Source organism: Leopardus geoffroyi, chromosome C2 (genome assembly GCF_018350155.1).
Source record: "Leopardus geoffroyi isolate Oge1 chromosome C2, O.geoffroyi_Oge1_pat1.0, whole genome shotgun sequence".
NCBI classification, from domain to species: Eukaryota; Metazoa; Chordata; class Mammalia; order Carnivora; family Felidae; genus Leopardus; species Leopardus geoffroyi.
The window spans coordinates 70,762,562-70,790,503 of NC_059333.1; the positions used below are offsets into that span (position 1 = coordinate 70,762,562).

The 27,942-nt window shown below is 42.9% G+C and overlaps 1 protein-coding gene across 4 annotated transcripts in view; it reads right to left on the reverse strand.

Annotated features, from left to right (window-relative positions):
- Positions 1–27,942, reverse strand: part of SLC12A8 (solute carrier family 12 member 8) — a 140,288-nt gene that overhangs the window by 17,109 nt on the left and 95,237 nt on the right. For all 4 annotated transcript variants that reach the window (XM_045502357.1, XM_045502358.1, XM_045502355.1 and 1 more), the window contains exons 7-10: positions 23,762–23,849; positions 22,146–22,233; positions 14,025–14,171; positions 7,047–7,692 (exon numbers count right to left, since the gene is read on the reverse strand). In XM_045502357.1, coding sequence (XP_045358313.1) covers positions 7,047–7,692; positions 14,025–14,171; positions 22,146–22,233; positions 23,762–23,849 — 969 coding nt within the window. The remainder of the gene's footprint in view (positions 1–7,046; positions 7,693–14,024; positions 14,172–22,145; positions 22,234–23,761; positions 23,850–27,942) is intronic.

Sequence of the window (27,942 nt, forward strand, 5' to 3'; positions counted from 1 at the left end):
GATGTTATGTCAACTATACTTCAATAACAAAAATTTAAAAAGAAGAAGGAGGAGGAGGAGGAGAATGAACCAGAGGGACTTTCAGCGATGGCAATGTGAAGTGGTCAGTGAATCCTCTCCACAAGAAATAAGTATAAAACTGGTCAAAATAATAAAAAAGTAATCATTCAGCTCTAGAAGTTACCAAATGGAGACAAAAATTAAGAAGTATTTATTTTTCAAAAACTGATGGAGCTGAGGGTCTGAACAGTGAAAGCCTATGGCTTGATCTCCCATCCTCATTCCCGTTCTTACCAGCATGGAGCTGGTCAGAAACCAGCAGTTTCGCTGCCAGAGGGGGAGGACTTGTGAGTTGTGCCTTTATAAGCTAAACATGGTGAGTATAGTAGAAAACTGAAAAGGAAAAGTCCTCAGTTTTGCTAGCCTGAGGTTGCAGACCCAGCTAGGGCAAGCAGTGGACCATCAGAAACTTAATGGGAAGATCTAGAAATGAGAGAGTCACAGAAAGACTATGGAAGGACTATATCTCCCCACATTTCCCTGGATGACTGAAAAACTATGCTCCTGCCTGGGGAGGCCAAACTGAGACTGGCAAAACCAGGAAAGACTGGAAAACTAGCTGCAACTTTGACTGCTTCCCAACCTATACACAGATCCACTGGCAAAGGGTGGAGCCTTATGGGCCACGTAGGCACAAGGCAAACTCCTTAGAAGCCAGGCTAAAAGTTAAAAATAAGAATAAAAAACTGAGTAGAGACATCAGAATCCACAACCACAGAGGAGACAGATTCCAAAGTTCAAATCCAGGAAATTTACTAAAACAAACAAAAACATGGAAACATATATCAGAATCAGGAGTTGCCACACTATATTATCTAAATTGTCTGGTTTTCATCCCAAAATTACAAGACATGCAAAGAAACAGGAAACTGGGGCACCTGGGGGGGCTCAGTCGATTAGGTATCCGACTCTTGGTTTCAGCTCAGGTCATGATCTTATGGTTTCGTAGGTTCGAGCCCTACATCGGGCTCCAAGCTGACAGTCTGGAGCCTGCTTGGGATTCTCTGTATCCCTCTCTCTGCCCCTCCCCCCACTTGCACTGTCTCTATCTCTCTCAAAATAAATAAACTTAAAAAATATAAAAACAGGAAACTGACCCATGCTCTGGAAAAAAAAGCAATCAAAAGAAACTGACTCTGAGTGGGCCTGCACTGAGTTTAGCAGACAAAGACTTCAAAGCACTAGTATAATAAATATGTTCAAAGAATTAAATAAAAATACAATGTCAGTGACTTAAGAGAAATATGATGGCAATGACTTTCAAAATAGGGAATATCAACAAAAACATACAAACATTACAAAAATGAAAATTCTATAGTTAAAATGTACAATAACAGAAATAAAAAATTTACTCTATGGGCTCAACAGCAGATTTGAGATGGCAGAAGAAAGTATCAGTGAACATGAAGATAGATCAGTAGAAATTATCCAAACTGAAGAACAGAGAGGAAAAGGTAGAAGAAAAAAGAACAGAGCCTCAGAAACCGGGGCGGGGGTGGGGAGGGGGAATGTAAAGTATACTAATTAATGTGTAGTGGGAGTCCCATAGAGATGGGAGAGAAAGAGAAGAGCAGAAAAAATATTTGAAGAAATAATGGCTCCCAAATTTGATGAAAAACTTTAATCAACAGATCTAGAAGGAATAAATCCACTGGAATTGCTTTCAGCAATGTGTTCATATACCTGATAACCACAGACCTATTTTATTTAATTTTTTGATGGCTTAATAGATGTGCAATGATATTTTGAAGGTGGTTTAATTTGTATTTATTGAATTAATACGATGGCCTAGTTTATAACAGATACTAACGGCTAGCAGCATACACCTTGTATAGTGGTTCAGAACACAAGTTCTAAAGTGAAAGGACCTGTGTTCAGATTCTGGCTGTCTCATATCCTGAGCAAATGTTTAACTTCTCTATGCCTCTGTAAAATGACAATAACAATGCCTAAGTCTGAGCTTAGATGAGATAATCTGTTAGGTGCTTATCTCAGTGCCAAGAACATGGGACATGTTTGAAAAACACTGGCTATTTTTAACTACTAACAATATTTTACACTTAACAATAAAAGTTAGTTTGTTGAATGAGCAATGAATGAATCCGGGCATTGATTTTTCAAATGTAAACTGCATATTCATCTGCATGCTTCTTTTTAGTAGAATCTGGATTTTGACCTTCCTATTTTTAAAAATAATATGCATTGGAAGGTATGCTTTTATCGGCCGTGCTTGTCAGAATAATTGTTTCCTTCTGTGACACTGTGTTGTACAAATGTTTTTTATTTCTATTTAATCAGATCCTTTTTGTCTTTGATGATAGTCTTCAATAGTCAGAAATATCTCTCTCGCACAGCTGTTATAAATAAGGAATTCATGGCTATATAAGGTAAAGAATACAGCCCAAGTTAATCTTTTTGATCCATTTGATTTCAACAATGTTTACTCAATAGTGATTTGATTCTTATTATTGTATGACATCTGGTTTGTCACAGATTAGGTTCTTATCATAGTGTAATTCTTTCTATTCTACTTTACTGATCAATGTTTCATTTTTTTGAAGTTAATATTTGCTCAATTGTGCATCAATTTAGCCTTTACTGAGTGTTTGCTGCATGCTGTGTACTGTGTGGGAATACTGTGATAAATATAAGGTGGAAAGACATGGCTTGTGACTAAAGGAAGCCCACAGTCTAGGGGCGAAGGAATAAAACTAATATTTCTTTTCCTCAAGACAGACAGACATGGGCCTGAAGACAAATGTGTAAAAAATTCGATATAAATGTATAAAACAATGTGTTAATTCTCTATACTGCTAGCATAAATCAAATGTTATACTTGCACAGGAGAGAAAATCAGGAAAGCCTTCTTAGAGGGAGTGTAAATGCGTATGAATAGTTGGATGGATTTTAAACTATACGTTGGAGTTTTCCAGATGGAGAAGCGGGAGGTGAAGCAGCTGTGAAGACAGAGCAGCATATGCAAAGGCGGGAAGGGATGAAGAACAAGATGTGTTTAGGGCATTCATTTAGGTCTAACTGGAACATACAGAGTATGGGCCGTCATGAGGAAAATGGCCAAGAAGGTAGTACAGAGCAGGATTGTAAAGAACCTTGCAAATCCCACCAAGGATCTTGGACTTTAGATGGAAGAGATTTGATTCTAGTGAAGGTTTTTAAGTAAGAGAGACATGATAAGAGTTTTATTTTAGAAAATCATTCAGTGGACAATGGGAAGGAGAAACAGGATGTGGGAGAATCTGGAGGCAGGACACTGGTTTGCAGACTTAACAAGAGTCTGGGTGCTATATAGGAAGGGTCTGCACCAAGGTACAGGCAGCAAGGATGAAGGACAGGGAGTGGTCAACAGCTATGACATTTCTATGATTGGGCAACTGGGCAGCAAGCACTTCATTGACGAAAGATTGCAAACTGATTGCACATCTCTCCTGGAAACCCACTGAGAAAACAGAAAAGGAATTAGATAGGCATAAACCCACAAGCATAAGGAGAATGAGGGAGGAAAGATAAAAACAGATCTTGGAAGATGGAAAGGTGACAGGGGAATGGTAACAGAGTGAGCAGAGCAGAGAAGGATGAATTCTAGGCCCTACAGACAGGGTACCAGCAAGGAGCAGCCCAATGCACCCTGGCAGGCCCCAGCAAAGTTCAAGACTAGGCAGTGCCATGTCCCTGGGAAGTGGTAAGGTAAAGGCATTTGGTTCCAATACTTTATCTGAAATAGCTGGAAATCAAGATCCTTTCTTCTCCCCACACAGCTAGGTAATAACTCCTTTGCCTGACCCCTTTCCTCTGAAGAAATAAAACCAGTGAGTGCCTGGACTTGGGACACCAGGCACAGCAAGAATGGGTAAATGGAGCTAGAAACTGGGGAATTGAATTTAAGTCTGTATCCTAAACAATGAGACACCCTAACTCCCCTACTTCCCCCTGCTCCCTGAATGCATGCAGCCATCTGGGTAAGACAAGAGATTAAAGGATTCTCCTCTGGAGGAACTAAAGAGTCTAGAGGTTTTGAAAACCTCTAGATAGTCACTTTTTGGGATCCTCCTGTGCAAAAGCTAGCCTACAACCTAATCATTATATAGTGAGGTGCCCTAATCAACAGGCCCTGACCGGTATACAGATCTTCTAAACAACTTTTTAGTACTTCACTTCTAAGTAGGAAAAGAAATCAAAAGTTCAACAGACATTTTAGTAAAGGCTCTGAGAGAGAGAGAGAGAGAGAGAGAGAGAGAGAGAGACCAAGCCAAAGAGAAAAAGATCTAGAGAACACAAGTCAGTAAAAAGAACAGAAAAAGACTTTAAAGGGAGAATAAGTAATATTACCAGAGAGATAAGATAAGCCATTGTATCCATAAAACAAGAATGAGATGACGTTCAAATAAAAAAAAAAAGGATAAGGAAAAATTGGGTTAAACCAAAAGCTCTTAGAAATTAAAACCATGATAATTGTGGCACTGACTGATTGTCATTACCCAATCTCCCCCTTCTTTCTTAGGAAAAAATCCACACCATTTCATATGAAGCAGCAAAATGATCAGGTAAAAATATATTTCCTAGCCTTCCCTCTGAGAGTATCTGGAAAGGCTAGCAAATTAAGTTCAAGTCTATACAGCTAGGAACAACTCTCAATATTGTATGTCAGAGCAGTCTAGGAGGGGACACTCCTGCAGCAGGCACCAAAGTCTAGATGCTGAATCCTGCCCACTGACTCTGAAAGCGCTGGACACTGGAGCCAGGAATGCAGCCATCCTGCTGCTACCATAAGGCTTTTAGAGAGTTCCTAGAAGTCACCACTTCTTCAGGTTTCCAGTTCCCAGTTCCAGGTATAAGGAGGGCTCATCTGATCAGCAGAGCCTCAGCCTCATGCCTGAACTCTTGGATATAGGAGAGGCTGGAAAACTGTGTATCTGACATCTTCAGTTTTGAGTGTGAAAGGCTTGCTTTTCCTCTCACCAAGACTTGTAACACCGGAAATTCTTCAAACATAGGGAGGTCATTCAACGCTGGGTAGGCAAAAAAAAAAAAAAAAAAAAAAAAAAAAAAAAAAAAAAAAAAATCCACTGTAATATTGTATCCAGAAAATCTTTGTTCCCTGGATCTGACATAGAGTGTGATAAAGAGAAATTCCAGGAGTTTTATAGCAGGCTTAGAGAACAGATAGTCTAGAATGGAACAGGATGACAGCCATTAGACAAAGACAAAAAAAGAAATGAATATGTTAGATTTCTGAAGAATTCAAGCATTTGGAAAATAACATTAAGAGGCATTTGACATATCTGCCAGAGCATTTAGAGAAAAATGATGACAGAAAACCAAGCAAATAAAAAGTAAGGCAATTATTAACTCTAGGAAACAGAAAAAGTTGTACAAAAAAGGAAATGTAATCATAGTGTATGTAATATGGCTCAGAGTTAAGCAATATTTACTTAATCATAATAATATGAATACTAGCTATTAAGTTAATCAAAACTGTGATATAAGTACACTGGGGATACTGGATGAGAAGTCAGAGTGGCATAAATGTGTTAAAACTTCATTTACCATAGAAAGTCAAATGAGGATATCTGAAACTGACATATCAAAAAATAGAAATACAAATATATTATTTAGTCACATGAAGGTTAATAAAAGAAGCAACTTTTTGGTTGAAAGTGGGAGTGGGACTAGGGTACAAGGGATGGTATGGAAGAGTGAGAACTACTATTTCTGATTATGTTACTTTTAAGTCTACTTGGCATATTAAACTGTACACTTATTATTTTGATAAAAATAAAATAATTCTTAAAATTTAATAATGCTCCTATCATTAAAAATCTCCCACCAATTCAGAGGCAAAGAAGGAAAAGCAAGTGTATGGAAGAATGTAAAGCATTTGTTTTTAGACATCTCTTTCTACATCTGTCTGTCTTCTCCTCTTTGCTCACATTTGTCTATACAGATCTCAAAAGGCAGGATAACGTAAAGAAAAGTAATGAACTTCAAATACAGGCAATGGACCTGGGTGTGACATCTGGCTGTGCAAAGTATGAGCTCTGAGACTTCTCTGTGACCTCACTGGGGCCCAGTGTCTTCATTTGTAAAATGGAAAAATATAATATCTATTTTATTACATGAAATAACATATGGAAAGTACCTAGAATGTGGAAGACTCAAAATTATAAGTTCTTTCTTTCTCTCAGAATTTCTCATGCCCTGTAAGCCTCTCTCTGAGAATCTCCCTGTGTGTTACCATGTTTGTAGATTTGAGAGAGTAAAGCAAAGCTGTGCTCCTTTGGCCATCTTTCTTCCACCCCCTCTTGCCTGGTTTGGGAGATTTATCTTTTGTCTTTTGTCCACAGACAAAACCTCCTAAGGCAGACAGTTTGTTACATTTCCACTTCTTTTGAAAGGAAAAATTGGTCTCATTTGTGTTGATATTGAAGTTTATTTATTTTGAGAGGGAGAGAGAGTACATGTGCGAGTGAGGGACAGACAGTGAAGGAGAGAGAGAATCCCAAGCAGGCTCCATATTCAGCATAGACCCCAACGTGGGGCTTGATCCCACAACCATGAGATCATGACTATGAGATCATGACCATGAGATTACGAGATCATGACCTGAGCTGAAATCAAGAGTCAGACACTCAACCAACCAAGGCATGCAGGTGCCCTTCATGTTTATATTATATCTCAGCTGAGTTTTGAGTAAAATGAAATAATGTTCAATTATTAGCCATGGCTCCAAGATCTACCATACAAAAGTAAACAGAAATTTCTGTTTAAAATCACTATAACAGAGTAGAGTTACAAATTCAGCTGATACTTGAATATAACTTTAAAAAATAAATATCACACAAAATTAACAAGGATTTTAAACCCAGCTATAAAGTAAACTGGCTGAGGACTTGAAAAGGGGTTTTGATAACTGGGTAGGTGAGGTCACCCCAAATTAGGAGGCCCTAATGTGATTCCAAAGCACTCACCTTCTCCACTTGGGCCAGGCTGGTAACTTGGCTCAGGGACAAGTTGTTCTCCACATGCTCCTCTAGACCAAACTCTTTCACTCCTGGCACTCTGTTTGTTCCAGTAGGCTTCCTGCCCCTCCCATGAGGCAGTAGGCAATCTGTCAGAGCCCTCAGCAGGTAAGGAAGCTGGGGATTTGAGGTCCAAAAGGAAGCTATCTTGTAAGGTTGACTTTGTGGCCTTCTTGCTTTTCCCCTTCTTACTTTCTGGGATCCCGTCACTGTCTCCTTGCCTAGGTTGGCTATTCTCAAGCTTCCTGGTTAGCTGGAGGAGTTGATCCATGTCTTTGGTGAATTCTAGCAGAGTCCCCTCAGATAGGCTTCGGGCAGTGCCCTCAGAGCCATAGCTGGGAGCCTTCTGCAAGAGCAGGTGCTCAGAGCAGTGGAGAGCTCCTGTGCCCTCCCTGTGCACTGACTCAGGCACCTGGGGAAGGCTGCAGGGACCCATGGACAGAGAGAAGTAAGAGTAGTCCACTGCAATGTATGTCAGCATGAAATTGATGGTGACAATGGGGGCTAGAACATTCACCTGGCCCACAAGGACAAAGGCCATGGTCACTAAGCTGGTCAGGAAGATGGCAGCTATAGGTGTTTTATTTGGCCCTTTCTGCAGAAAGAAAAATAACATGCAAGACTATGAAATTTCAGAAGAAAATCACATTATATGATAGAAACACAATTCATAATGGTTCAACCACTTGTACCATGTTCTACCAATCAGTAAATAACTGATTGTCTATAAACTTGGGATAATAATATCCAACTCATTCCCATGGGGTTATTGTGAGTACAGAGCTAATGCACATAAAATGCTTGACACAGCATTGACACACAGTAGGTCAATACACCATGGGTATTGGTTGTATTCAGAATTATTAATATGGAGTATGGCTATATAGAACTTGGACTTCCCAAATATTTCTCCTTTGGCTTTTATTGGGGGGTTTGGGGAGTTTTGTTTTGTTTTTTGTTTTGTTATTTTTTTTTTTAGAGAAAGAGAGTGAGTGGGGGAGAGGGGTAGTGGGGTGGGGGGATCTTAAGCAGACTCCACACTGAGCATGGAGTCCCTCTCCAATATGGGGCTCAATCTTATGATCATTGCCTGAGCTGAAATCAAGAGTCAGACACTCAAGTGACTGAGCTACCCAGGCAACCCTCTTTGGATTTTAACATCAGTCTTAGAAATCAAAGTGGTGCAAAGTTCCCAGGCTATAATGGAGAAAATGAGCTGAAGGGAGTGGCAGACCCTGAAAGATACAACAGAATCTCTTGTGGCTGTGGTGAAGAAATTCTGAAACTAAACCTACACATGCTCACACACACACTTATTTTATACATATCTGTTATTAATGGAGGTGGGTATGGTGACCTTCAGGAGAACAGGAGTAGAAAATATGTGCTAACTCCATATAATTTGTCACTCCACAGAAGCTGTTCATCACACAGTCACTGACATGGTTCTTCAGCCAAAAGCACTGGACACTTCTTGGTCCCCATCTTCCTTGCCCTAAGAACTATATTTGACCCAGCTGATCACTTCCTGTTCTTTGAAAGACTTCCTTTGCCTACCTTTTCCTGACTTGCCTCCCTCATTGTCTGCTCCTTCTTAGTCTCTGTAGCTAACTCCTCTACATCTCTGAAATATTTATTTATTTATTTATTTATTTGGTTTATTTGGTTTATTTATTTGGGGAGAGAAAGCGTGAGTGGGGGAGGGGCAAGGAGAGAGAGGGAATCCCAAGGAGGCTCTGGGCTGTCAGCACAGAGCCCGATGTGGGGCTTGGACCCACAAACCATGAGATCATGACCTGAACCAAAGCTCAATGCTTAACCAAATGAGCCACCCAGGGACCTCTCTCTGACATCTACAGAGCTCTATCCTCAGACCCTTTCTTTTCTCTATCTATACTCCCTTCCTAGGTGATTTCAACCAGAATCCTAAATTTTTTTTTTTAATTTTTTTAATTTTTATTTTTGAGAGACAGAGTGTGAGTAGGGGAGGAGCAGAGACAGAGGGAGATACAGAATCCAAAGCAGGCTCCAGGCTCTGAGCTGTCAGCACAGAGCCCAATGTGGGGCTCAAACCCACACACTGTGAGATCATGACCTGAGCCGAAGTCAGATGCTTAACCCACTGAGCCACCCAGGTACCCAGAATCCTAAATTTAAATACTAGCTTTGTGCTCTTAACTCCCATATTTGAATCTCCAGCCTGAAATGTCCCCCTGCAATCCAGACTTAAATATTCAACTGTCTACTCAACATTTCCAGTTGATGTCTAAAAGGATCTCAAATGTCCCAAACCAAACTGCTGACCCCCTAATCTCCCACCATCAAATCTACTCCTTTTGTAGTCTCTGTCTCAGAAAACAGCTGCTCAATCCAGCAAAATTCTTCATGTCTCTTCTCATTCTCTCATTCTGTCAGCTTCACCCTCAGATATACACAGGATCTATACACTGGTCCCACCTCCTTTACAGCCAGCAGTCTGCAAGGGGAGGGGCAGACACATAAGCCATTTCCAGACCTGACCTGTGAACCTCCCACATGTGTTCTTTCAGGTTCATTTCCCTTTTCTGACGGTCAGAATAGAGTGCAGCCTTCGAAGTCACAGGATGAAGACAGCAAAGTCATCAGCCTGACTCTCAGAGGGCCAAAGCCCCTGTTGACCTGAAACACCTGCCCAAGAGCTTTAGTGTAAAATTCTGGGGGGAAAAATAAGAAGTAAAAGTATGCTTTTACTGTCTTTGACAATTACATTTTTGGGTAAATTTGCTACAGCTATTTAGCATACTCTAACAATAAAACTACTAAGAATAAAGTAAGTACTTAGAAACTAAAGAGAATGTAAAAGGAGGGTGCTAGGTGGGTTGAAGGAAATGCTAATGGTCCAGGCCAAGATTTTGATGAGGGCAGGTTGTAAAGTGTTTTAAGGGTGGAATATGAACTTCTCCTACCAAAAGACACCATAAAGAAATGAAAAAAAAAAACAAAAAAACAAGCCACAGAATGGGAAAAGATATTTGTAACACATTTAACTGATGAAGAGCAATCCAAAATATCAAAGAATCTTTACAAAATAATTAGAAGTCAGACAACCCACTAAAAAAGGAAGTGAGCAAAAGAATGTCTGTTAAGCATATGAAAGGTACCCAACTTCATTAAGTAATCAAGGAAATGCAAATTGAAACCATAGGAAGATCCCATTAAACACCCACCAGATTGGCAAGAACTAAAAAGTCTGATAGTGTCAAGCACTGGCACAAACACAGAGGGATAGGAATGCTTATCTGCTGCTGATAGGGGTCAATTAGTACAAGTACTTTGGGAAAAGAGTTTGTTGTCTAGTAAGTGAAAATAGACATACCTTATAGCTTAGCAATTCCAATAACGGGTATATAGTCTGGAAGACCTTTACATGTGAACCTTTCTACTAATATAAGAATGTTTATTGTACTGTTTGTAACAGTCCCAAATTGGAAACAACCCAAATGTCCATCAACAGCAGAATGGATAAATAAATTCTAGCAAGTGAGGAAATGCTATATAGGGATGATAATAAACAAGCTGCTGCTTCAAGCAAAAATGTAGACAAATCTCGTAAACATAATGTTGAGGGAAAGAGGCATGCCACATTTATACAAAGTTTAAAAACAGGCAAAATTAAACAATTTTGTTTAGAGATGCATATGTAGGAAGCAAACCAGGGGTCAGCAAACTATGGCTCATGGGCCATCTGGCCACCATCTGTTTATGTATGCCCATGAGCTAAGAACGGTTTTACACTTTTAAACAGTTGGGGGGAAAAAAAATCAAAAGAAGAGGAAGATTTCATGACACACAAAAATTACATGAAATTTGAATTTCAGTGTCCATGAAAAAGTTTGACTAGAAAACAGCTACACCTATCCCCCAATAGACATGTCTGTGTCTGTGGCTACTTTTGAGCTACAATTGCAGAGTTGAGTAGTTGTGACAGAGACCATAGGGCCTGCAAAGTCTAAAGTATTTACTATTTGGCCCTTCTCAGAAGAAGTTTGCTGACTCCTGAGTAAAGCCTTGAAGAAAGCAAGGAAATTATTATCACAGAAGACTACAGATACAGAGAGGGATGGGGCTCTGACCAGAGAAGGCATGTGGAGGCTGGAACATTCATTTCAGTTATTCTTCAAAACTTCATATTGGGGTGTCTGGGTGGCTCAGTCAGTTAAGTGTCCAACTTCAGCTCAGGTCATGATCTCATGGTTCATGGGTTGAAGCCCCAAGTCGGGCTCTGTGCTGACAGCTCAGAGCTTGGAGCCTGCTTCAGATTCTGTGTCTCTGTCTCTCTCTGCCCTTCCCCCACTTGCACTCTGTCTCTCTCAAAACTAAACATACAAAATTAAAAAAAAAAAACCTGTTCATATTGGTTTTATGCTCTTTTCTATATGTTGAATAGCTCTCAAAATTTTTTTTAAAGTTTATTCTCTCCCCCATTAAAAAAGAAAATGTGCTAATAAAATTTAATCATATGTAAAGAAGCTTTGGGGAGAAAAAAACTTCAAAGTTAAAAGGCAAGTGACAAACTAGAGAAAACATTTGTAATATATATCACAAGGAGTTAACTTCCCCAACAAAAGAAGAGCTTCTAGCAATTGAGAAGAAAAAGACCGACAATCACAGGATATATATATGACTCTAAGAGGAAACGATCTCCAACCTCATTCATATAAGAGTAGTGCAAATCACAGGGGCGCCTGGGTGGCTCAATTAAGTGTCTGACTTCAGCTCAGCTCATGATCTCACAGTTTGTGAGTTTGAGCCCCGCATCGGGCTCTCTGCTGTCAGCCTAGAGCCCATTTTGGATCTTCTGTCCCCCTCTCTCTCTGTCCCTCTGCCTCCCAAAATGAACATTTAAAAAAAAGAGAGAGAGTAATGTAAATCACAAGGATCCTGAGATGCCATTTCTCACTATACAACTAGCAAAAAGTCACATTTGACAATGAACTGTGATTGCTAATAATGTGGTACCTGGGACCAGAGTGCAAATGGCAGTCCTCACACATGATGTCCAAATATGTATAAGTATAAACCAAGCTAACAAACAGTTAAAGCAAATATGTTCTATCTTCCTTCCTTTGCAAACACACCTTTAGGGCAATGGGGAAGACCAGGTTCAAGTTTAGAATCGTTGTTCTCTTCAGGGTTCTTCAGTAGAGGATGGCCACATACAGCCGCCAGCTCCTAGCCCACCTCCTACCCTTCCCAGACCATACTGTGGGGGCCTCACACCTACATGTGGACTCCTGCCCATACCCAGGTCCTAAAAGGACAGGCCCAGGGAAGGGGCCCTCGCAGACCCTGGATGTGGGTTGTGGGACATCCGGGCAGAGAATTCCAGGCAAGAGAGCAAATGGTCCAGTGCAGCACATGTACACCATCCAGAAGAGGGGTCTGGGATCCAGTGGGCATGTCCCCTTGATCTCATGAACTCCTTATCAAGGACCAGAACCCAGAACAGAGTCTATAAAGCAGGGTCTTTTGGCCTGAATCTAAGAGTGATGCTGACTGTCAGGAAGCAGGAACTGTTATACATTCCTGGTAGAAATACAAAAATCATACAAATTCTATGAAAGGTGTCTTGACAATATCTATTAAAATTAAAAATACATTTTGTTGCAGCAAACCTACTTATGAAACTTTATCCTACAAATATACCTGCACATTAAATAATTACACACACATACACAACATTATTCCTTGTAGCACTGTTTACTGAAAGCCACACATGGGTCAATCCATAGGAAACCAGATAAAAACTATGGTCTATCCACCCAATGGAAAAAGAATGAAAAAGTTTTCTTGACATACATATGAAAAGTTGGACTTCCAAGTTATATTAAATGAAGAAAAGCAAGGTATAAAACCACATGTTAGAACACTATAGTTGTATAAAAAAAATAGAGAGGATTCATAAAAAAAAAAACTAATAAAAACAGCTACTGATAGGGCATGGGTGCTGGCGAAGAAAGAGATAATAAAAGAGTCATGATAGGAGCAAAAATTCTCAATGTATACCTTTTATATCTTTCTTAGTTTTGAGCCCTGTGTATACATTACCTAATAAAAATACATGAAATTAAAGTAAAAGAAAAGGCATATGCCACATAGAAGGTACAGAGATGAGAGTCAGTGCTCCCACCCAGCCCATGCTGGCTGATGGGTCAGAAGTGGAGGATGGTAAGGGAGGGCTGGTGACCCTACCTGAGAGGGGTCTGGGGTGGGAAGGGGTTGAGGGAGGGTCTCTGTGGTGCTCCAATAAGACAGAAATGAACTCTTTCTCAGTAAACCACATTATTGGGAAGTGGGGTTCTCTCTCTCTAACTCTCTCTCTCTATTTCTCTTTTGTCATCGCTTAGGTTTTAGGAATGTCTCATTCTATCATTTCGTGACTCAACCAAGCTATATTCTGTCGGTGAGAGTTTGAGCCATGAAGACTGACAGGAGGCCTAGAGGCCCGAGGTATGGGAAATCATCATACAGCAACCCCAAAGGAAAGGCAAAAATCAAGGGCAGAGTTTGAGCTGCAAGGTCCAGCTCCCCTCCTCACCAAGAGATTTTTTCTTCTATGCTGAACTGAGAGGATCCCAAATTTATTTTTATTAAAGGATGTGACACTCCCTTTCCCTGTTGCTCAGGGTCCAAGATGCCATTCTGTCAATTAGCTAACCCAGTGCCAAGGGGTTCTGGTGGCTATGACATTGACAGATGGTTTGTCCAACTGGCTCCGCCCTAAGGCTGCCGGAGGACAGGAGAGAACAACTGTGCATTCTCATTTCTCCCACTCTGGAGAACTTGACCACTGGAGTGGAGAGACTAATCGGAGAGACTTAAGCAATTTATTGGCTGATAATCTGGTTCGCAGCAAAATGTACATTTCTCAAAAAAAGGATCACTCACCCCTTTCCCCAGACAGGCCAGTGTAGGAATCACTTTCTCCTGGGCAATGCACTGCAGGATCCTGGGGGCTCCATAGAGTCCTCCCATACAGGAGGCCAGAGATGAGATGTATAAGCCCAAAAGGAACAGGAAGCCCACCAGGGACACCTATATAAGGAAGCAATTTCATTACCCAATGCCAGAATATGCTTGTCCCTTTCTGTTCCCTAGCACCATCTGCACCCCATCGATCATTAGTCCTCTAGATTCAGCCTCTCGGATATATTTCCAATATTCCCAACTCCATCCCATTTCATTCATACCGCCACTATTTCAGTTTGGCTCACCATCACCTCTTGTATGGACAACATAGAGGTTCTCAAATTGAGCGTGCATCAGTCTCAGCTAGAGGGCTTGTTAAAATACGGATTTTTGATCCCCACCTCAGAGTTTCTGATTAAGCAGTTCTAGGAAAGAGCCCAAGAATTTGGATTTCTAAAAAGTTCCCAGTTGATGCTGATGCTGAGGGTCTGGGGACCACACTTTGAGAACCACTGGCCAACTGGCCTCCTGCCTCTACTTTCTGTCCACTCTGAATTATCCCCAAGCCTCTGCCAGAGTGATGTCTCTAAACTCAAACTCAATCATAATGTCACTGCCATAAAAATATCAATGGCTTCCCAACACCCTGACATTCTCGGCCCCTTCCTGGTCTGTGACCTCTGTAGCCCCATACCCCCCACACTCAGAGTCTTTGTCAGAATGTTTCCCTGCCAGCTAACACCCTCTGTCCACTCCTAATCTACTCATTGTCTGTCTGTTAAACCCAGTTGTGCTTCAAGACTCAGCACAAACCTCCTTTCCTCCATGAGGCCTTCCCCAAGCCCCTCACAGCAGCGGCTGCTCCTCAGGACCCCGTAGCACCTCAGTGTAAGGTGAGTAGCACCCTCCCACACAAGTTGTCCCAGAGGTCTCATTTCTGCAGGGCCCCTATCTTGTTCATCCTAGTATCGGTGCCAACACAGAGCTTTGAACGCTGAAGGAATGAATGAGCTCCATGACCCACGTGGCCCACAAATCACCAACAGATAGACTAAGAGAGGGCACAGTTGTTCTGCTGGATGTTGACTTGCAAAGATCAGTGCTACTGGCCATGCAGCTGTGTCACAGGCTGTCAGGAACTGCCCCCCCCCCCCCCCCGCTCCCCATCCCTGCCCTGAGCTGGACCTCATCTATACCCAGCGGGAAGTCTGTTTTCTGATTATTTGAGATGCCCATCTCCATTCTACTTTACCATAGGCATGGTGGCCAGAACTGTATGTTCCAAATGCTCATTTGTCCAAAGATCACAGATGGGGTCATCTTAATTTGCATGGTTTTGTCACACCCTTCGTGATGAAGATTCTCCACCTCACTTTTTATGTCCTTGCCTTGTCAGTTCACTGGGTCAGTGGCATCAAGCTACATGGAATACTAGTCCGTGGCTAGACCTCTTTCCTGGCTCATAAATTATCACAGGAAACCTGCATCAGCCAGGATTCCTGATTAGAAACCAAATACTTTTAAAAGAATATATTTGTAGGACACTGGAGGTTCACAGAATCATCACGAAGCTGAAAGATCATGCTCAGAAAGGGCAAGACCGAAGCCTGGAGGCACAAGCTGGACTCTGGGATGGGAACAGTTTGACCAGGATGCTACCAGCACCCTGTTTCCCTGCAGATGAATTCCCACTATCCCTTCACTGTTGTCCCATTCATTACACTTGGAGCATCTGATGGGTCTAAGCTAGGTCACATGCCCTACTTAGGCCACAAAGGGGCAGGCAAGAGAGCATCTTGTCCTTCAGGCTTCTGTACTATTTTTTTTTTTTTAATTTTTTTTTTTCAACGTTTATTTATTTTTGGGACAGAGAGAGGCAGAGCATGAACGGGGGAGGGGCAGAGAGAGAGGGAGACACAGAATCGGAAACAGGCTCCAGGCTCCGAGCCATCAGCCCAGAGCCCGACGCGGGGCTCGAACTCACGGACCGCGAGATCATGACCTGGCTGAAGTCGGACGCTTAACCGACTGCGCCACCCAGGCGCCCCTGTACTATTAATATTAAGTGGGGCTCATCACTCCCTCCAAGATCACATATAGGTGGAATAACCCCCAAATGGTCAGGGATGCCAGGAGCCTGATGAACATAACTCAGGTCCACTGCAGAGCCTAACTTGAACTTCATTTCAGTGTGGATTACTTTTCCCTAAATGTGTTACTTCATCTTATCCCCAGAATCTCTCATGTCTATTTTCTTCATTATCACAGGTGTCTATGTCTGTTCTACCCCTGCTCTTCTTATCATTTTATAACTAGAAGAAATTAATATCATCTAATGTTTATTCCTTTTTTTTAAGTTTATTTATTTTTAGAGAGACAGAGAGACAGAGGGACTGGGCGAGGGTCAGAGAGAGTAGGAAAGAGAGAATCCCAAGCAGGCTGCATGCTGTCAGCGCAGAGCCCAACGTGGGACTTGAACTCACAAAACCGCAAGATCATGACCTGAGCCAAAACCAAGTCAGATGCTTAACCAACTGAGCCACCCAGGCGCCCCTCCCATCACTCTATTTGTATATTCTGACAGCATTTGTAATTTCCACCCTGGGTTGTAGTCCATTACACTCATGGCTTATCTTGCAGTGTAACATAAGCTCCTGTGTCTCATGCATCTTGCCCCTGCCCCTGCCCCACCACACCTAACAGTCTGGCAAACAGGCTCAGCACATGCCCATGGAATTCATGAAGCTTCACGACTTCACTGTGACTCGTGCCCTGGATGCCTCACAAAATTGGCAGATAAACTGGCTCCATTATCAATCTCTGATCCATTCTGAGATGCAATCCTTCACCTCTAACCTTTGTTTCTGTCTTCTTGACCAAATGCATTCTATATTTGCTGGTTTTAAAAATACATAAACTCCATGATGAAATTTTATCAAAAGCTTTATAGAAAATCTAATTAGTAGTTCTCTGATCTGGCTATACCTAAGAATCACTGCAGAAGTTTTGCTTTATGAGTGTAGGGTGGGGCACAGACATCCTTGATGTTTCTGAAACCCTCCAGGTGATTCTAATGCACAGCCAGGGTGGAGAACCACTGGGCAAGGTGCATTGTACCCACCACGCTGTCCTTTCAGAGAATTCTCCAGGAGACGTAGGCATGGTATCTCCTTGCAGAAACCGTATTGCTTCTTATCCAAAAGATTATATATATTTATGTTAAAAAAAAAATTTTTTTTAATTGAAAGCCTGTCCATTTACTCAGATTGGAAATGAGATTCCCTAATCTGGCTTCCTCCTAGTGTGGGGCTGACCCAGGAGCTGGAGTCTCTGGCACCAGGATGCCCATCTTTGGCCAGCCTTCCCACAAACATTCCCTGGGATTCCTTTAGGACCTTTGGGCTAGGGGTAGGAAAGGGGACTGTCCAGGTATAGTGACTTGTTATGTCCAGTGTATCAATTGTGTTTACAATGGTCTGTTCACTTGATAATCCTTTTATATAAAATTTTTATTGGGGTGCCTAGGTGGCCCAGTTGGTTAAGCGTCTGACTTCGGCTCATGATCTCACAGTTCCGGAGTTTGAGCCCCGCATCAGGCTCTCTGCTGTCAGTATGGAGCCCACTTTGGATCCTCTGTCCCCCTCTCTCTCTGCTTCTCCCCGGTTTGCTCTCTCTCTCAAAAATAAATAAATATTTAAAACAACAAAAAAAAACTATTATTCTGATTATTCTGTCAATTTTGCTGAAAAATGAAATGTCTCATGTCTGGATGAATTATAAAAACTCCATTCTATTTCTCTCTCCCATGTGCATCCTATTTTGTCCTCTCTATCTGCCATCCATCCATCCTTGGAAGCATTCACTGAGGACAGGTTATGTACCTGGCACAGTGCTGGGCACAGGGTAAGACTTTTGAGGCACAGCAGGAAACCACACAGCTTTGCTCCCAGCCCTTGGAGAATTTAATCACTGTCTCTATTCATACAGAACTACAGACTTGCTAACTGTGCCAGTGGAGATGGAAGTGAGCATTTATTTGAGCAGATCTGTGTCAACAGTTCTTTATGGGGGAAAAAAATCACCCCTCTGTCATACACCTGTTTGAGCCATCACAAAAAATTCTGTCTTTCCAACATATTATCCGAGGTGGGAACTACCCTAATTTCTTTCCTCAGTAACTACTGATAAAAATCATAATTCCATCTCTCTGCTTTTCATATTATATCCCAACTCCCATTGGAGCTTCACTAAGAAATCCCATCTATCCACTGGCTGCTCCCTTCTCCTGAAGGATTGGATTCAAAGTCATTTGCAGGGTGCTCATTCTGCCTCATCCAATTCCTATGTGCCCTTGATATACTCAGGAGTATATCCTGAAACCCTTTATAATCCCAAATTGCCTCACAGTCCCCTAGTTTTCTCTCACATCAGACATGAGTTTTCTAATACAGACCCTACACCACAAAATGACCAACAACTCAACTTTCAGTCAAGTTTTGTCTCTCGCTTCATAGCCATTTTCCATCAGGAAATAAAGATGGCTTCGCTTCCTGAGAGGCAGTTCCGTGTCCGTGATGGGGAGCAGAGGGCAGCCAGGATGGGCTGGATGGTGGATACTCAACAGCTGGCAAGGCTCCTTCACCAGCCGAGGGCCCTGCCCCACCCCACCCCATCTTGCCAAGCACAGCCTGTACCCTGGGCACTCAAGGTCCCTCTTGAATACATGAAACCATGACTGCCAAATCTATGGATACCTCATTTTTAATTTTTTTTTTTTTTTTTTTTTGGGACAGAGAGAGACAGAGCATGAACGGGGGAGGGGCAGAGAGAGAGGGAGACACAGAATCGGAAACAGGCTCCAGGCTCTGAGCCATCAGCCCAGAGCCTGACGCAGGGCTCGAACTCACGGACCGCGAGATCATGACCTGGCTGAAGTCGGATGCTTAACCGACTGCGCCACCCAGGCGCCCCATGGATACCTCATTTTTAACAAAGATACTTTTGGGGTACTTTTCCTACTTAGTTTGTTCTTATTTTGCTAGATAGCAAGCTCCAGGCTTCCTAAAGTACTTGGTCTTTTGGATGTTAATAAACATTTTTTTTTCCTGAACTGTATACAAGTTTATTCTGAAACAATTATTTAATCTGTTCAGTTTTACCCCTACTAATAACTGATCTTTATACAGCTCCTTTTCTATAACTGAATAATATTGGGATTGATATTAGGACTGACTTTTTTTTTTTTCCTATCTTGCTAAATATGCTGGATTTGTAGGGGGAAAAATATGCCCCATCTATAAGGTTATCCCCATAAGTAGTGTACAGAGGAGTCCAAATTTAATAAGCACCTACTATGTACCAAGTATTGTGCTTTACATAGATTACCTCAGAGCCACCACAACGTACTAAAGGTTTTTTAGAAAGTGTAACACTACAGAGACTAACACCCAAAAGCCAGGGAAAAGTTTCGGTGGGGCATGGATATAAAACAAAAAAGAAACTTCTTAGAGAAACTGTAGGCTGGGAAGCCAAATAATTAGAAATAGATCTGAGAAGATGCCGGAAACCCAAAAAGAAACAGATGAACTGACCAGCTGCAGAAAGAAGGCCGGGGCAGCCAGCAGCCATTGAAGGTAAGAGTTCTGGCAGAAAGCACCCGACAGAAAGACAGAGACGTGCCCTGAGGAGCTTTGAGAGAACCAGCACCAAGGGGAGCATCCTGGAGGCCTGCCCTGCCTGGTCTGTGCCCGAAGGGGAGACCCTCAGGACACACAGACCAGACTGAGGAGGATTTGCTTCCGCAGGGGCCAGAAGAGCTCAGAGATGGGCTGGCTCAGAACCCAGGCCATAGCTAAGACACGAAACCGGATGAACAGTTTACTAAAACCAGGTGAGGGTGGTGAGCTGGGCCAAATAACCACGTGGGACACTGTACACTTATACCCTTCCATTCTCCAGGCAGTGCTAATAAAGTTGTTTGTGGCCCAGCTCACTGCCTGAGTATGTGCCTGCTACTGCAGCTGAGTCAGTCCCAAGGAGGAACACCAAAAGCCAAAAGGAGGAAAGCCAAGGTTCAAGGCTTCGAGGGGGGGAAGTCCTGTGTGATCCCCTTTGTGGGGGGGGGGTGCTTTGGGGAGCAGCAGCACACCAGAGTGCTGCCACTTTAGAGTTGCCCTGGTGGGTTCTGTCCCTGTTGACCTACTTGCTGTGCCAGCCCCTGTTTGCTGCTGAGAACCAAGAACAGTATCTTTCCTTTCTTTTAGGTTTTACAACTGTCTATTCTAAGACACAGTCTATTCCTCTCCAAAAAATGAACTCTCCACCTCTCATCCTGATGTGTGCACAATGTCATTCCCACAGATCGTTGCCAAGCATGGTTTAGCAGGTGCCTCCAGCTGGCTAAATGCTTGCCTACCTGTTCAATGTCTGGGACAGGTGGCATTCCAAGCAAGCTCCCCCAGTTCATGTGTCTATGATTAACAGTGGAATTTCCACCCACAAAGGCTTTCCCGTGCTGTCCATGGAGATGTTTTTACTTTCTCATTGTAGCCTTCCTTGGATACAGGCTGCCTCCCATCCCAGTTTTTAGTTCTTTCTGCAAAGGAGGGGAAGGAGGGAGAGAGAGGAGCCCCAGACCAGGGGATAATTTGCTGTGTTCCATCCAGGTAAGAGCCTCAAATGGTTGAAAGGACCTCTGTGAGGGAATCTACTAGAAAGAAACCAGCTTTAGAGGCAGGTGGAGCTAGCCAGCTAGCTAGCCACTGGCAAGTTGCAGACAGCAGCAGGCAGATTCCCCAGGTCAAAGGATCAGCTGTTCCCTGAGGCCTTTAATTCCTCTGATGCAGCCAAGCTTTTTATTCCACAATTAGAGAAAAGGCCCCTTGGAGGTGAAATTCAAGATAGAAGCATGCATATAGTTAAACATGAGGGCTGTAGATTCCTTCCCTGAGAGCAAACCTCTCTCTGGGGGTTTAAGACCTTGGTCCCTGGAAGTGGGGTGACAGTCCTCTCATTACCTGAGCAGCTCCCCTCTTTTAAAACCTGCTTTCATAGTAAAGTCAAAACCCCTGAAAACATAAGTCATCTTTACATCGTGGCCTACATATCTTAAAAAGAAACATGTGCTAATGTGGAAACCAAGCCCAAAAGCAGCTCAGAAGAGAAAGTTCAGAGTTTTCTGCCCCAGGCTGCCCCAAGGAGTGGCCAGTGGCCCTCCATGAAGACCAGCAAAGTAGCTTTTGCCGAGCCTCACACCAGAAGAAAATGGTACTTTCTCCCAAAATAGGAGCAGAAACACTCAGAAGTTAATTAAGATAACTTTCCTAGCCTACTACATTTCTCTGATAACTAACAGGAATCTCAGGGTCCACTCATCCTCTAGGAACTTAAGGGAAGGTAGGAGTTTTTGGGGATTTCCAGAAAAGCATATGGGAATCTTATTCTCCTAGGTTCTAGAGATGCCAAATGAATGTCCTTGACTGCCACACGACCTCTATCCTGTAAAGGGCAGCTGTGGAACGTGAAGAATTTGCTAACCTTCTGGCAGGCAGCGTGTACAGCTCTTGAAACAAAGATATTACGGCCAGATGAACCCCAGCCCACCCCTGGGAGAGAACACAGAGTCAAGGTCCTCAGAGGGCAAGGCGGGCCTCACCCTGGTGTTCTGGACTCCATCCACTTAGCTGCCTCTTTTCTGTCCATCAGCCTCCTCCTTTTACCGGCTTCCTTAGAGCAGCACTTTCTGCTCATGGTAGGAGGTGAGGCTTTTGGCAAAAATGAAGGACTGGTTGAACGAGGGATTTTTGCTGATGGTATCCTTTGTTTCTGTCCCGATCTCTGACAGGAAGAGATGGTTGTGTTCTATTGTTTAGTCACCTGCGTGTAAGTGCCTTTCCAAGGGCTGTTATCTGTTTCTAGGGATCTATAAGAAAAACCTCTACCTTTTCCATATTTTTGCCCTTCTTCCCCTGCTACTTCAGCCCTGGGCCCAAGACTCTCTGGATTCCTAGGCAGGGCTGCAAGAGGGAGGTAGCCATTTGTTATGGGAGCAAATAAACGAACCAGCAGACTGAGCCCTTCAGCAGTGCTGGACTCACCCACCTTTTCCGCTATCAGGAAGTCATAGCGAAGGGCCTCTCGGGTGCAGACAGCGCCCAGCAGGAAGACAAATACGATGTACAGAAACCACCTGCAAAAAACCCCAAGAGTGGAGCAGAGTTACATCCCTGACTTCGGCCAACCCCAGCCCAACCCACCCCACTCAGCCCCTGGGTCCCGTGGGGACTTGTCTCAGAAGGAAAGAGAAAGGCCAGTCATAAAGCCTCCCTCGCTTGTCTGAGGGGGCTTTCAGTACTCTTTCTCCTCTAGCATCTCTTGCCAAAAAAGTGTATCACTGTTTTGTCTCTGACATCAAAGAAGAAAAACACACAAAGTGTATTGGGAGTGGGGAGTGAGAGGCCCCACTGACCTCTAGGTTGCCGGGACTGAGGCAGGGTTGACGGGCAACCCCCCAACCCCCCTTCGTACCCCTGAAGAACAAGTAAGTACATGATCTTTCAGGCTTCTCGGTCCTGCTGTTCCTTGGATCCCAGATGATAGAGAGCCGAGCCAAGTGTGAAAAGGGCAGCAGTGACCTGGCTCTGCCCCCAGGCACCCTGTGACCTTGAAAAAGTCACATGATCCCCGCAGCCTCATTCCCATCTGGGCAGTGAGAGGATGGGCCAAAGGTTTCTCCAGGGGCCTCCCAGCTATGACCTCCAAATGAGGCAGGGTTCTTTCTTCTCTTTCCTTCCCAACACCCCATGTATGCTCTGTTGTCTCCATTCTCTTCCCCACGCACAGCCATATTGAGCACAAAATAGACTGAAGTGATGGTGCCACTATAATAAGCTAAGAGCACAGTCAGCATTTGTGAATATTTTAACAATATCATGGTTGAAACAATACGGGCACTTTTAACTTCTCAAGACATTGTCATGTCTACCCAGTGAAGGCAGAGAAGCTTCTTTCCGTAGTACTGAGAATAAAACAGAAGATTCTAGAAGGTCAGAAGCAGACCCGAGGCCACTCAGTTTGCTCCTGTGGGTGGCACAGTGTGAATTAAAACCCAGGGAGCCTGACAGCCTTGGAGAGGTGCAGGGGAGGCAGGCCGGGTGAGGACAGTCGGGGGGGGGGGTGGTTGGTAAGGAGAGCCTGCTATGTGTCTTTACACACAGTATCTGCTCCACAGTCTCTGGGGCACACATATTCTCATTATCTCTACTTTCTAAGAAAGGAAACAGAGGCTCAGGGAACCAAGTAAAATGCTCAAAATCACACAGCCCCCCAGCAGCAGAGCTGGGACAGAAATCCCAACATGTCTGATTGCAAAACTCTTCACCTTTAAATTCCTCCCAACGATCCTGGAAAACCAATGGTTAAAAAAATCCCCAAGTTCAAAATGGAAGTGGGGGAGGAGGAGGGGCAGGAGGCTGAGGAGAAAGGAAAGAAAGGATTCCTCCTCCTCCCGCATTCCCAGGCAGGGGGTATGAAAGGGCAAGCGTCTGAACCCACCAGACGTGAATTTTCCAGCCCGCTGAGTGTTAAAAGGAGAACTGGAATATGAAATAGATTGGCCACAGTTGGGGCACTCTCAGAACAAAAGGGGCAATCCCCTCTTTTGCCTGGGGTTTTCTCTCCCTCTCTCCAGCTGATTGCCATGAGGGGAACTTACTTACGAGATGCCAACAGCTGCTATGGAGCCCAGGGGGATGCTGGCAGCGGGCTCCCTGAGGTCACCCCCCATGTTGAAACCAGCCATGACTCCTGAAAGACACCCAGACAGGGGAGAGGGGTGAGCAGCGAACTCCACTCCATGAATCGCCTTCTCTTCATCAGGGCCCTCTCCTGGAAGCTATCCCACGGCAAGCCCATCCATCTGCAGTTCTGGCAACTGAGCTTCTCAATCTCCCCTGGCAACTAGGGAGGCATCCGTGGGGCATGAATGGGACCTTTGTGGATTGGATGATGCTTGGGAGGAAAGCCCTGCTGGCCACAAAAGCATCTTGTGGTGCAGTGCAAAGTAATGAGGGTGAGTGAGGCAGCTGGCAGGCTGCACAAAGGTCCTGTGGCCACATACTGAGCTCTGCCTCTACCCACCCGCCCCCCCCCCCCCGCCAATTCCCTGGGGAGACTCAGCCTTAGCAAAGCACCTGCTTTCCCCTCTTCAGCAGAGTTCCTTGCTTCTGCTTCCCACTGACTACACTGGGGTTCAGGTGTCCTGGGGGGCAGGTTGCATCCAACAGCCAGAGCCAGAGACCAAAGGGCTCTAAGCAAGTTCTAAAGAATAATCCTGAGAACAGTCTAAAGAACTGAGTCACAAACTCCTCTTTATTATTGCTTCTATTCCCCAACCACACTCATGAGAAGTCATAAATTAGTCATGATGGGGAGGGAGGGCAGTGTGGGATGGGGAGGGGGGGACATCGCCTCTGTCCATGCTCACACACAGAAGAATGCAACAGATGATGTGTTGTGAACATCAAAAGTAGGTCCAGCCCACAAGTGCTCTATAAGTCCTGGTCAGGAAAGTTTCACAGAGGGGTGGGTGCATCTCCAATGTGGCCTTGCAGGAAGATTTACATGGGCTTAGGGACAGAGCTGGGTCTAACCCCATCATTATGGATTTATGAACACTTTCAACCTGCCAGTGCCTGTCCTAATGCTTTCCATGCATTTTTTATTTTGCTTTATCCTCACAACAATCACATCAGAAAAGTAGAATTATATCCCCCATTTTATAGGAAAGGAAACTAGTGATCAGAGAGGTTAATTAAAATAGCCAGAGGTCACACATTTAGTAAGTGGGAAAGCTAGGATTCAACCTCAGTCACTCTGACTCTGACAATTATGCTCTTACCCACCCCCCACCCTCTATAATGCTTGTTGGGGGAGCTCAGGTGAAATGGAGTGAGGTGAAGGTATGGAACCAGGGAGCTAATGAGGGCCTATTTCAAAGGGTGCCCTGAATGGGGGCCCCACACTGGGACTGAACATGGGTTGACCAGCAATTAATTCCACAACTGGGACTTTATCCTCAGTAAATGGTCAAGGATATGAGTACAGATGTAGCCAAAAATGTTTATAAATGCTTGTCTATAATAGTGAAAATGAGAAGGAACCTAATGTCTACAAGTAAGGGATTGGTTCAATAAGTGATGATATGTCTTTCAGTAAATACCAGGGCTCTGTGTTATCAGAGACATGTTGTGACATGGAAAGATATTCAAAAGCTATTGTTTCATTTTCAGACGCATATTAGAAAACATATATGGCATGATCCCATTGTTGTAAAAAAAAAAAAAGGCAACAGATAAATTTATGCATAGGGATAAAAAAAAAGAAACCAGGACATGTTTTAAAAATGTTAACAATGTTATTTCTGGGTGATAGAAAACAGATCATTTTTTATATTATTGCTTATACATATATATATTTCTCAATTTTCTACAGTGATCATTTTGAAACTGGGGAAAACTAATTTTTAAAGGGCTTTTTGTTTTCAAACCACACATTAGGCACCTCTTCTTTCCTCCTGTTTCTCTTCTTCCCAAAATCTTATTAAAAGGGTAGGAAAGGGGGAAATGCATACATGCCTCTAAGAGGAGGATTGGGATGGGGCATCAGCCATAAGTAGACGAAAGGTTGCTACAGATGTCTGGAACACAGAGAATGGCGAAAATGACACAGAGTGAAAGGGAAGGAAAAGAAAGCCTTAGAAAACTTCTCTAGAGGATCTGAATAAACCCGAGGAAAACCAGGGCTGTTAGTGTGGATGTTTACACCCAAAGGAAGCCCTCTTCAAGAACTAACTGTTCTCACAAATCTATTGCTGTCAAGTTGCCTGTGAAGGAAGAGCCCCTTTAGGGAAACAGACCTACACACACTACAGCCAGGAATCCACGCCAGCAACCAAAGATTGCCAGGGGTGTGATGAAAACCAGCAACAAATACGCAAATACATGCATGATAAAAATAGAACAACCTGGGCTGGAATAAAAGTATAAATCAGGACACAGAAGAGAATTTTGAAGAAAATAGTAATGAGTAGCTCCAGACACACCCAAGAAGAATATTCTATCTATAAAGCAAGATGCAATGAAAAACAAAAATAGTGCAAGAACAAAAAAGAACTTTTGGAAATTACAGAAATGATCACTAAAATTAAAAATGCAGAAGATTTGAAAGATAAAGTAAGTATCCCAGAATTGAGAACAGAAAGATGAAGGGGTACAAAATTTGAGGAAAGAAGAGAAGAAATAGAGGAAATATCTTATAGCTACAACATCCAGCTAACAGGAGATGCAGAGAGAACAGAGAAAACACAAGAAATAACCAGATAAATAAGTGAGAAGTAAATAATAGATAACCAGAAGTAAATGTCTCCAAACTGGAGAAGACACAAGTCTACAGGTTGAAATATCCCATAAAGTAGACAACACAAAGATCAAAATATAAAAAGTCCATACCCAAATGCATCGTTGTGCAACTTCAGGAAAAACCCTAAATATTTCCAAAGGTAAAAACTGAACACTTATAAAGGAAAAAAATTAGACTTCTCTTTGGCAACAGTGAATGCTAGAAAACAATGGAGTACTGATTTTAAAATTCTGAGGAAAAATTATTTTGAAACAAGAATTTTAGCCAGATTACCAATTAAGTGAAAGCAAAGTTTAGTAGAGAAGAGCTCAAAAAACTGACCTCCCACATATCATTTCTGAGGAAGATACTAAAGCATGTACTCCAGCAAAATGAGGATGTAAACCATGAAGGAGGAAAACACAAGATTCTGTTTGACTCGGAAATGGAGTAGAGTCCCAGAAATAACAGTTGTACTGCAGAGAAACCAGAAGATATTGAGCAGAAGGATTGAGGCCCCAAGAGAGAGGCCTCTGAATAGGAACTGGATTCAACACAATGAACAAACTGGACTAACAAACTGAATGATTTTAAGGACATGCTGACTGTATATTTTGGCAACAAGAGAAAAGAAAGCTTATTGAAACTCCAGGAAAAGGGAGGAAGAAAGTCCATGTCTAAATAGGATTCAAGCTAACATGTCATGACATGATTTTACACAACTGATAAAATGTAAGAACAAAGTAAGTCATTTGGCCACGATATTAGGAATATTCTCCCCTAAATGGCACAAGGACCTCATCAGAATCACAGCAAAGGAAATGGAATTCTAGCTGCTGCTTCACTCTTCAATGAACAACAGTTACATAGTCACAATAGGATACATGTTTACTGTTTTCTGACGTCTAAAAATTGACCTATAGACAAGCACAGAGGACATAACTCTAGTTACAAAATGGAAAATGAATATTATCTACCTTGACAATATAAAAGTAAAGCTATGACTAACTGATATTAGGAACTCATTTTAAAAAGAGACAGAGAGAGAAGTAGAAGACAAAAAGCACTAATAATTTCATCATAGTACTGTTGAAAAACAAAAATATAAGTCCCATGATCTTTCACTCAAGTCAGCTTAACTGTTACAAGCTTCAATGCATTTAATAAAATACTTGAGGGGCACCTTCAGTGGGTTAAACATCTGACTTCAGCTCAGGTCACGATCTCATGGTTTGTGAGTTCGAGTCCCCCATCGGGCAAGCTTGAGCACCACATTAGGTGAGCGTGAGCCCTGCATTGGGTGAGCTTGTGCCCCACTTCAGGTGAGCCCCACTTCTCTCTCTCCCCCTCTCTATCTCTGCCCCCTCTCTCTAAAAAAAAGAAAAGAAAAGAAAAGAAAAGAAAAGAAAAGAAAAGAAAAGAAAAGAAAGAAAGGAAAAGAAAACTTGGAAGATTCTAGCAATGAATCTAGCCTTTTGAGCTAGCCATTAAATTTGGTAGG